Source organism: Channa argus, chromosome 10, assembly GCF_033026475.1.
Source record: "Channa argus isolate prfri chromosome 10, Channa argus male v1.0, whole genome shotgun sequence".
Taxonomy (NCBI): domain Eukaryota; kingdom Metazoa; phylum Chordata; class Actinopteri; order Anabantiformes; family Channidae; genus Channa; species Channa argus.
Window position 1 is genome coordinate 18,925,224 of NC_090206.1, and position 9,749 is coordinate 18,934,972.

Genomic DNA, 9,749 nt, shown 5'->3' on the forward strand with positions numbered 1-9,749 from the left:
TTTGTTGGCCTCTGCAATGACTGTAAGGTTTGGCAAACACAGGTAATGGTGCCTGTTAGTAAGATTTAGAGTTTCACACATAGTAAGCGATTTTTGTTAATACGTTTGTTAATAAGTTATAAAAACATTATTTCAGTATTGCTAATGTAAAAGATGACGCTTGTATGATAGCAGCGACGTCAAAAGAACGCGTGCTGTTGATTGGTTGAGCAGTTTCCTGCTTCCTGTCGCCCATTCACACACGTGAAGGTCAGTATTAGATCCACAAGGCTTTCATATTTCCAAAAAACTTCTCTTAAGGACGCTTTGTTTTTAGGCAACTATGGACGGCCAGGCAGCGACGACAGACCCTCAGCTTCAGCACTTCATCGAAATTGAGTCCCAAAAGCAAAGGTTTCAACAGCTGGTGCATCAAATGACTGAGGTTTGCTGGGTAAGACGAGCTTTAAGCTAGTAGCAGTGTTGCTGTGCAGTTTTTAGATCCGTGTCATTTAGCTGAAACTGACAGCTAGTTTGCCTCATACTGAAGTAAAAGCCACAGTGTGTCCTGTTTTCTGGGACCAAATAGTTAAATATGTCCATGTTTGTTACATATGTTATAACCCAGCAGTCCATATCTTACTGCCTATTTTGTTCTGCACTCTATACAAACGCTTTGTGGCAGAATGCAGTGGAAGTAATAATTCCCTCCAAAGACTCAAGTAAAAGCAATAATAACATACTTTACATAATATTACATTGAAAATAACACTCAATTTAAAGCATGAAAGTACAATCAGGCAAACGTATTTAAAAGACTAAAAGGATCCATACCAGAAAAAAGTCTGTTATCAAGCTCTTTTAGTAGATGAATTTTGGTAACTTCATCAATGTTTAACAGAGCTTTCAACTTTTGCTGCTTAATTACGGTAATGGTGTTTAAATATGTTTACACTAGAAACGTGGAGAATTAGTACATAGAAAAATAATATTCAAGTACAATTGTATTGGTATGAGGGTAGTGCTTGTGTAAAAGCATTTTGTTATATTAGCCTCATTTAGAATTTTCACGTTTTGTGATCTGTTGAACCTCACCTCTATTGATTTGTCTCTATCTCTAGGAGAAATGTATGGATAAACCCGGGCCAAAGCTGGACTCAAGGGCAGAAACTTGCTTTGTTAACTGCGTGGAGCGATTTATCGACACCAGCCAGTTCATACTAAACCGACTGGAACAGACTCAAAGGGGCAAGGGGTCATTTTCTGAGACTATGTTAGAGTAAAAACTATCGCTGAAAGTACTGACCAGACACGTGCACACAGCCGGCCCATGCTTTGTGACAAGGCCGTTTGGTCCTGACACAGCTGTCGGTACAGTGTGTCGCAGAACTGCCCAATTGTCTGGAAAAAGGAACAACTTAATGTCACTCTTGATGCAAGTGCCTGAGATTGACTCATGCAGAAGTCTATTAAATTGTTCTCTACTTAGTGGTAAATATGTTTTGCAAAACATTACATCCTGATCTGTTAAGAGAAGTAACCTCATGTTGGTTTTGTCAACTCGTAGAATTCAAGTCAGCTCAGTGGTGAAACTGAGCTTGAAGGTGTAACAGTGTAAGAAACTGCAGAAAGATGGAAGCCTCTAAGACATTAACCTTGCCAGCGGTTTTTGACAGCTTTGAGAACGTCACAACCAACTCTGCTGTAATTTAAAAGAACTAACACTGTCTTACCTGAGGAGGCGTAATCAACAAGCTAAAGGTTCTAGACTGTACATCAGCAATAAACAAACTCAAAAGTATTACTAGTTGCAGTTTAATCTGTATTATCAAACACACATAAAACACTCTGACATTAACATTTGGCACATGCTGGGAATTAATTTGTACCAGAACATTCTTTGGTGTGGCTTGTGAGGTATTACAGTAGATACTATTCGAACTTGTTCAACAACATATAGACGTGCAAGAAAAACTTTTTACCATAATGTTGGTCTTAAGTACATTTTGCAATTTATGACGAAGGTTAAAAGTACAAAATTGTGAATGCATTGTCTTTCAGTAACAGTAAAGGCACAGTCTGGCTTAGGATAATATTAAAAATATTAACATTTAAAAAATAATGTATATACTGAAAAAACGTACACAGCAATGCAACAGACATTCACATGGATGTACAATAAATTAGTAACCAAAGGAAATAGATGTGGCTGTAGCAACCATAATTCAGCGAGAATGTAAGTTTTATATGGATTCCAGTTTGCTAATAGAGAAGTTAATGGTCATTTTAAGGCAACTTTGCTCTTTGAGTACGTTATTTATTGTGTAACAGACTTAAGTTTAGCGCACAGATCAATTGCAGTAGGCGGTTTTTCCAAGTTGTAATACATTTTGATCCTCCTTATGGGGGTCCCCTATGTGTACCCCAGCCCCCCTTTTGAGCCTCTTTCTCTAGGCAGCTTCATGTCATCCTCTGCTTGTGTATCGTGGCTGGGAAGAGCAACGTAAGGCTGGTGGCTCCATGGAAGGCCCTGAGGACCCTTCCTTAGGTAGAGAGGGAGGGAATCCCAGCTAAATGTAATGTCCTTGAATGCATGGAGGAGGAAGATCCCTAAAATAATGGTGAGGAACCCGCTAATGGTTCCCACTATTCCATCAGCAGTCATTCTCAGCCATTCTTTAAACAGGATTGCTGAGCAGGCCATGACAGAAGTGGTAAAGAAGACGTAGTAAATGGGGGTGACTATGGAGGTGTTAAAGATGTCGAGGGCTTTGTTCAGGTAACTGATTTGAACGGTCACACAGATTATCAGGCAGATGACTAAGGACCAGAACAGGGGTTCCTTCAGCACTGCTGTCCCAGCAAAAAGCTCCTTAATGCCAATGCCCAGGCCCTTGACACAAGACACAGAGAGGGAGCCAATCACAGAGCAGATCAGGATGTAGACCAATACATTCCTCTGTCCAAACCGTGGCGCCACGGCAAAGATAAGTAGCAGGCTGCTCCCCACTACGCACGCAGCAAACACAATGAAACCTAGTGGGAGCGTCAAGAGCATTTAAAAATGAGTTAGTATCCTTAAAAAAAACAAAACTGTTAATCTGGGATTTGGTTTTCACAGCATGGTTAATCAGATCACACAAGTGAATTTACACTGCCAAAGTTTTGTCTCTACCTGGGTCTTTGAGCTTCTCAGCCATGGCATGGAGGGAAGAAACCTCCTCTTCCTGCGGGGCATGGACCACCATCACTGTGGAGCCCAAGACGCACAGCAGACAACCAATCTTTCCGTGCACATTCAGCCTCTCATTCAAAAAGTAAGAGGACAGCACAGCACTGTAAAGAAAAGACGTTTTTGGGTGTAGTTTGTTAATCCAAATGCTGTTGCTATGATCAACAAATACTAAAGATCAAAATCAATCTTTTCTGTCCCAGGCCATATGTTCTTAGTAAAGGGGTGAATCTTTAAAAATAATCACAAGTGCTTAATTTGTTTAACATGCTATTTAAATAGAAATGTTTCGACACATGGTAATGTGGAGAGGTGCTACTGAAGCCTCCACCGTTTTGACCTGAGCTCACCCGGCTGATCGATCAGAGAAATGTAACATCATGACTAAGACTACTTGACTGGCTGTGCAGAACATAGTGGAGCATAATTAAAGGAAGTAAAGTTGTGTCAGGGCAAGGTGAAGGAGGACTGATTTCCAAGTCCCACATTATTGCTAGCTCAAGTTTAACACTTTAAACAACTGAGAACTGTATTTTTTTTGGCAAACGTAAGTATTTATTTTGTACCGATTACAGATGACACATTAGTTTCTTAGTCCTTTTAAATAATTGTTCAAATAAAGTCTTCTGTTTGGTTTGAACTGCTCACAGTTGTCCACACTAAGTCACCGACCTGCGGTGAGATGTTGCATTTGGCCAAAAGGACCTCTCTCAATGAATTTCTGACTGGCCACAAGGTGGTTTATTTTAATGACCTAAAATCTAATTATAACATTCAGCTTCATCCTATCTCTGATGAGCAGGCACCAGCAAATATGTTGAAGCCACCCAAGAGTATTAATTTTACAGTCCATGAGAATAACGCACATAATACAATAGTAAGTGGTACAAATAATAAATAAAACATTACTACAATTACCTCACAAGTACACTCAATGCCCCAAGTGGAGTCACCAGTGTGGCAGGTGCAAATGCATATGCAGCGAAGTTTGCCGCCTCTCCAGCTCCCACTAGAACATATCAACATCACCATCAGGGTGCACAAATTTATAGCCCGTTGCAGCGAGTTCAACACTGAAGAATTATTCTCTAACAACCCACATGTGCAAATGTGCTCTTTGAAGGAATGTGTACTTAAAAGATGGTGTGGGGGCTGCATCTACAGCAACATCACCAGAAAAAATACCAAACCCACAAAACCTTTGTTTCCTTATTGAAAAACAAAGAGCACAGTGTACTAAGGCATCACTGGTAGCAGTGTAAACAAGAAAACCATGTCACCCATTTTTAATACAAACTTAAATGTGTTAATCATGTACTTACTTGAAATTAGACCGGCCCACCAGAGCCATTCCTTCAGGTAAGCATACCCCCCTTGACCTGTGAGATACATAAAACAAAACTTCAATCAATGCCTACAGTAGCATATAAAGGCTTTAGACTTGAAATAATTCCATGCAGATTTTAAAGATTAGCAGCAGGAAACTTGGTACCAAACTCCAATTAATAAAAAACAAAGCCCTGTAATGGTTTAACGTAGACCGTACAATATATAGTCTGTTGTCCAGCTATTCAGGTTTTCATATGTTGTTCATATGGTTGTTGGTAGCAGACAGGTTGGTTTGAGCATTTTAGAAACTGATCTACTAGGATTTTCATACACAACCATCTCTAGAGTTTCTGAAAAACAGAAAATATCCTGTGAGCATGAGTTCTCTGTGCAAAAATGTCTTGTTGATGCCAGAAGGTAGAGTGTGGTGGCCAGGCGGTTTGAGCTGATAGAAAGGCAACAGTAACTCAACTTGTTGCAACAGAAGTACGTAGATAGATAGTGTTTGGTAGCATAATGCTAACTGAGTTTCCGTAAAAGTTAAGAGTATTTCTTGCACAGCTGACCGTGTTCCGATACTGTAGAGCTGAACTTGACTTGACTGAATAAATCGTCCAGTACCTGCTCGCATTGAACCCTTGCTGGCCAATCGCAGCAGGCCTTTCTTCTTCAGGATAAAGCTGGCGCCGATAAAAACACAGGAGCTCATAGCCAGAGAGAGACCGATGTAGAAGTCCAGCCGGTTCGCTTCCATCTGAAACAACGCACAACAGTGTTTGCACGCCGCTGAAATTAACCGGGCTTCTAGGAAGAAAAGAACGGAGATTTCGGGAGATTTTCCGGAGTCGAGCACCAGACAACCCCATGTTTAACATCACATGATAGTCAGCACTGTGCCTACTGCGACGGGTTTCAAGCCATGGAACACTTGTTACTGCTTTACCTTGATTTGTATGAATGAAAGAAAAATACTTAGGTTAAATGTCGCTTAATATTAAAGCTAGGGAAACATTTCATTACCTTTGTTGTCACGTCAGCCCCATACGTCGTCAACAACTGAACTGCAGGAAGTAGAGCAGCAGCTGACTGGCTGGCCGTCACATCGGTGCTCCCTGGCTGGTATTAGTCCTGGACACGGCTAGTTTCCAAAAATTGGGAGCATGTATGTGTTTATACCTGCAGGAAATTGTTAAATATTAACCCATAGTAGGTAAGCACCTACAGTACGATAATGCACTGTTTATATATACTTTTGTTTATAATTATTTTATGAATTATTAATGCTTTAAACATGCGTTTGTTGAAATACACACCTTATATTATTGCACGTTATTTAATTCTAATTAAGTTTGTTTCAAAAGGAGAAGCAAAGGACCAAAATCCATTTGTAAACTACTTATTAACATTAGCAAACTGTTCCGGCCTTGGTTAATGTTAGAACCCTTTATTTAAAGGTGGAAAAAGGAGCATCCCCATATACCCAGGACAGGCTTCAACGTTTGGCATGTTTAAAAGCGTCATGCGTCAATATATCTGTAAGATTTGGAAAAGAACATAAATGTAATAGCTTTTATGGAAGTGTCCTCGCTGTCTGATTGGTGGTTGTTTTTCGTGCCACGCTATGCAGTATTTCGATTGGACGAGTTGTTTTGTTGTTGTCAGAAACCGGAAGAAGCAGCAAAACCCTAACCTTGACAAGAAAACCCAAACACATGTGCCCGGCGCGTGAGAAAACGAATACAATTGTAATTTAAGTGTAAAACATGGAAACTAATTTACGGAATTCCGTATTTTTTTTCTAAAAGTGCCTTAGGATCTCCGTGTACTCGTACTTAATATGGAAACTCCATGCTGAATCTCGCTAAACGAATAACTAGCATTGACTCGACCATTCTTGCACTCCCTGGACTAAATGCTGTGCATCGGGCGCCACCCAATGATGAGGTTCCCTTTGCTTTTTGTCCCCAGAAGCCATTTGGTTGTTTATAGACTGCAACAAACCCGGTTTCCACTACCAATTTTGGCTACATCTAGAGATCAGAGGACAGCCGCGTTGAGATACGCCAGTACACGCCTGTGCAACGATGACAGGCTTTTCTATATTAGCACCCCTATCTTCTATGTTAATGCCTCTCCTCATTTAGGACACTTGTATTCAGCTGTGCTGGCTGACTGCATGCACAGGTACAAGCTACTTCAGGGATTCAACTCAAAGTTTTCAACAGGTAAATCCTCAGTCAACCAGAATATGCGTTTGTATGTTGTAACATGTGATATAGGGTTAGTCTTGAGGTTTAATACAGTGTAAGTCTTTCATCTGTAAATTCAAAGCTTAGAATGAGAAGAACATATTTGATAGCTTCTCAAATTAGCTTTTTTTATTATGGGATCTGGGAAACAGATGGGCTTTTTCCACTTAGTCATTTCATTGACTAAACAATTGCGGTTGATTTGCTATTTTGTCAGTTATTGAATATTAGTTTTTTTTCTAAGCCAAAATACCAAACACTTACTGGTTTTTAACTAATGTGAGCACTTGACACTAGTTTGACATGGTCAGTGATTTCATTGACCATCTTTAGGATTAAGACTGTTGGTGGCACAAATCAAGCAACTGTTGCGTTGAGTTCTGGGAAATTAATAACTGTAATCATTGGTTGGCGCTCTCATCTTATTATCTCCCTTTTCAGGTACAGATGAACATGGCTTGAAAATCCAACAAGCTGCTGAAGCAGCTGGAAAAGATCCCCTGACCTTCTGCACTGATGTGTCTGAGAGATTCAATAATCTTTTCAGAAGCTGCAACATATCCTACACAGACTACATAAGAACCACGGAGAAGAGGCACCGTTGGGCCGTGGAGCATTTCTGGTCAGTGCTTAGGAGGAAGGGGCTCATCTACAAAGGGAGTTATGAGGGTTGGTACTCCACACAGGATGAAAGCTTCCTCATGCCATCGCAGGTGGGCGATGCTGTGGACTCATTAGGGAAGGAGATCAAGGTATCGCTGGAAAGTGGACACAAGGTGAGTCAAGTAAAACTGAGGTCAGCAAATAAGTTTAATTGTTAATAAAAGAATGCCAACTTTAAAAGAGGCACCATACCAAATTTAAATTTTTTTTTTAAGTTTGTTTACTGGTATTGATGCTAAATGTCTCTTGTCTCCAGCCCCCAAAATAAATGGAATCACATATCTGCAGCTTGCGCAGGTTCCCTCCATTAAAAATCTTTTCTCCACAATTTTGTAGGTGGAGTGGATGAAAGAGGAGAACTACATGTTCCGACTGTCTCTGTTTCGGTCTCAGCTGCTTGACTGGCTCAGAGGACATCCCAAGGCCGTACAGCCTGAGCGTTTCTATCAGGCTGTTCTCCAGTGGCTGCAGGAGGACCTTCCTGACCTCTCTGTGTCTCGTCAGAGAAGCAGACTTCACTGGGGCATCCCAGTCCCTGGTGATGCTGAGCAAACCATATATGTTTGGTTAGATGCTCTGGTGAACTACCTCACAGTAGCTGGCTATCCAGATAAACACGAGCAGTGGTGGAATGTGGCCCACCACATTGTAGGAAAGGACATCTTAAAATTTCATGCCATATACTGGCCATCTTTTCTCCTAGGAGCTGGATTGCCGCTTCCAAAGACAATACACGTGCACTCTCACTGGACAGTAGATGCAAAGAAGATGTCGAAAAGTTTGGGTAATGTGGTAGATCCACTTGAACGTTCGCAGATATTTACAACTGACGGTATGAGGTACTTCCTTCTGCGACAGGGTGTTCCAGACTCAGACTGCGACTACACAGATGACAAAGTTAGCAAGCTGCTCAACGCGGAGCTTGCTGACTCTTTGGGTGGTTTGCTTAATCGCTGCACAGCTCCAGCTCTTAACCCAGCTCAGGTCTACCCTTCTTTCTGTACTCTGTCCTTCCCAAGTGACGCTGGAGGAAGAGCTGTGGTTGAAGACTATCACATGTTGGATGCCGTTAAAAGTCTCCCCGCTGTAGTGAAGCAGCACTATGAGAGCCTGCACGTCTACAAAGCTCTGGAGGCCATCACAGCCTGTGTGAGGCAAACCAATGGGTTTGTTCAGCGCCACACACCTTGGAAGCTGGACAGAAGGGATAGTAAAGACCAGCGCTGGCTAGACACCATAATCCATGTCTCACTTGAATGCCTGAGGATTTATGGCACACTCCTCCAACCAGTGGTGCCAGAGATTTCTAGCAAGCTCCTGTCCAGACTCGGAGTGCAACCAAGTGAGAGAAGCTGGGCAGCTCTGAGCTTTCTGCCGAGGTATCAGGATAGGGACTGTCCCTTTGAAGGGAGAGCTTTGGGGTCTGACTCTGGAGTGCTCTTTAGTCGTATGGAGAGTCAAAATGTAGATAAACAGAAAACAAAGACAACAAAAAAGGCAGCAAAATTGAAATGAAGTGATTTGTGCTGTCTTTTAGTATCCATTGCTGACAACTAGATCAGATGTGTTCATCTGGTCAATAAGAAGCTGGAATATATAGGTTGTACAGTGATGTTGGAAAACAGCAGGTCTACAGCATTCTAGAAAAGGAGTTGGCCACCCCTCTTCTATGTCAGTGCTTTCCCCTTTAGCACACGTGTAGTTAACTGATATCAGACTGCTTGCACAGATAAGCGACTTCAAGGATTCAACACAAAGTTCACATCAGGTAAATTCCCAAGTTGCCTGCACTTGGTTTATCTTGCCACTTGTGGCCATGTGATGGAGACAAGGTTGTCCCATGATGTTAATTATTTATCCTTTTAAATTGGTATAAAGGGGAATAAAATATTTGCTTGTTAGTTTGTCTGGTTTGATTTTTTTTTTTTTTTTTTTTTTTTTTCAGTTTTATAGCTCTGGGAAATGTTAATATAGGCCTCTTCACATTTTGGTCATTTCATTAACTAAACGATAATGCATCCTAATTAGGTTAGTTGATTAGTCAAAGTTAATGTCCAAATATACTGACTATCAACTATTTTGACATTTTCTTGACTACACATCTTCAGCTACATATACCACTACTCCATGCTGGGATTTTTTTATACTTTCAGAGTAATATCAATTGATATAAATTCTCCCAATAGATGCATAATTCTCCAATTCTTGTGGAATTAGTTAATGAAGAATATTTTGGGAGTTGTAAAAAACATAAGCAGTATAATTTTAGTCTCTGAACGTAGTCCTTAATATTCATT

General features: G+C 40.9%; 3 protein-coding genes across 7 annotated transcripts; 2 read left to right on the top strand and 1 right to left on the bottom strand.

The window, feature by feature from the left end:
* Positions 1 to 94: 94 nt before the first annotated feature.
* On the top strand, positions 95 to 1,780 carry timm8a (translocase of inner mitochondrial membrane 8 homolog A (yeast)). Of its 2 annotated transcripts, XM_067519212.1 has the most exons (3): positions 95 to 249; positions 317 to 433; positions 1,101 to 1,780. In XM_067519212.1, exons 2-3 carry the CDS (start codon positions 323 to 325, stop codon positions 1,260 to 1,262), a joined length of 273 nt encoding a protein of 90 aa, XP_067375313.1. In that variant the 5' UTR covers positions 95 to 249; positions 317 to 322; the 3' UTR covers positions 1,263 to 1,780. The 2 variants fall into 2 exon arrangements, with proteins under 2 accessions (XP_067375313.1, XP_067375312.1); XM_067519211.1 differs by having other exon boundaries at positions 176 to 433.
* On the bottom strand, positions 1,779 to 5,712 carry zgc:101583 (uncharacterized protein LOC494104 homolog). 3 transcript variants are annotated; one of them, XM_067519208.1, is made up of 6 exons: positions 5,561 to 5,712; positions 5,162 to 5,294; positions 4,534 to 4,590; positions 4,130 to 4,220; positions 3,155 to 3,315; positions 1,779 to 3,015 (listed from the first exon to the last, which is right to left on the bottom strand). In XM_067519208.1, exons 2-6 carry the CDS (start codon positions 5,292 to 5,294, stop codon positions 2,393 to 2,395), a joined length of 1,065 nt encoding a protein of 354 aa, XP_067375309.1. In that variant the 5' UTR covers positions 5,561 to 5,712; the 3' UTR covers positions 1,779 to 2,392. The 3 variants fall into 3 exon arrangements, with proteins under 3 accessions (XP_067375309.1, XP_067375307.1, XP_067375310.1); XM_067519206.1 differs by having other exon boundaries at positions 5,162 to 5,344; positions 5,561 to 5,680; XM_067519209.1 differs by lacking the exon at positions 5,162 to 5,294 and having other exon boundaries at positions 5,561 to 5,641.
* On the top strand, positions 5,279 to 9,372 carry mars2 (methionyl-tRNA synthetase 2, mitochondrial). 2 transcript variants are annotated; one of them, XM_067519204.1, is made up of 4 exons: positions 5,279 to 5,750; positions 6,509 to 6,765; positions 7,231 to 7,565; positions 7,789 to 9,372. In XM_067519204.1, the coding sequence occupies exons 2-4, from the start codon at positions 6,717 to 6,719 to the stop codon at positions 8,965 to 8,967; spliced, it is 1,563 nt and encodes a 520-aa protein (XP_067375305.1). In that variant the 5' UTR covers positions 5,279 to 5,750; positions 6,509 to 6,716; the 3' UTR covers positions 8,968 to 9,372. The 2 variants fall into 2 exon arrangements, with proteins under 2 accessions (XP_067375305.1, XP_067375304.1); XM_067519203.1 differs by lacking the exon at positions 5,279 to 5,750 and having other exon boundaries at positions 5,761 to 6,765.
* Positions 9,373 to 9,749: the final 377 nt, after the last annotated feature.

Bases quoted from the DNA above. Each gene is read 5' to 3' on its own strand.
- mars2 (XM_067519203.1), top strand. From the start codon at position 6,453: ATGCTGTGCATCGGGCGCCACCCAATGATGAGGTTCCCTTTGCTTTTT. The intron at 6,766-7,230 runs GTAAATCCTCAG...CTCCCTTTTCAG, and splicing joins CAACTCAAAGTTTTCAACAG to GTACAGATGAACATGGCTTG. The intron at 7,566-7,788 runs GTGAGTCAAGTA...ACAATTTTGTAG, and splicing joins CGCTGGAAAGTGGACACAAG to GTGGAGTGGATGAAAGAGGA.
- zgc:101583 (XM_067519208.1), bottom strand. From the start codon at position 5,294: ATGGAAGCGAACCGGCTGGACTTCTACATCGGTCTCTCTCTGGCTATG. The intron at 4,591-5,161 runs GTACTGGACGAT...TGTATCTCACAG, and splicing joins CAAGGGTTCAATGCGAGCAG to GTCAAGGGGGGTATGCTTAC. The intron at 3,316-4,129 runs GTAATTGTAGTA...TTTTCTTTACAG, and splicing joins GCATTGAGTGTACTTGTGAG to TGCTGTGCTGTCCTCTTACT.
- timm8a (XM_067519212.1), top strand. From the start codon at position 323: ATGGACGGCCAGGCAGCGACGACAGACCCTCAGCTTCAGCACTTCATC. The intron at 434-1,100 runs GTAAGACGAGCT...CTCTATCTCTAG, and splicing joins AAATGACTGAGGTTTGCTGG to GAGAAATGTATGGATAAACC.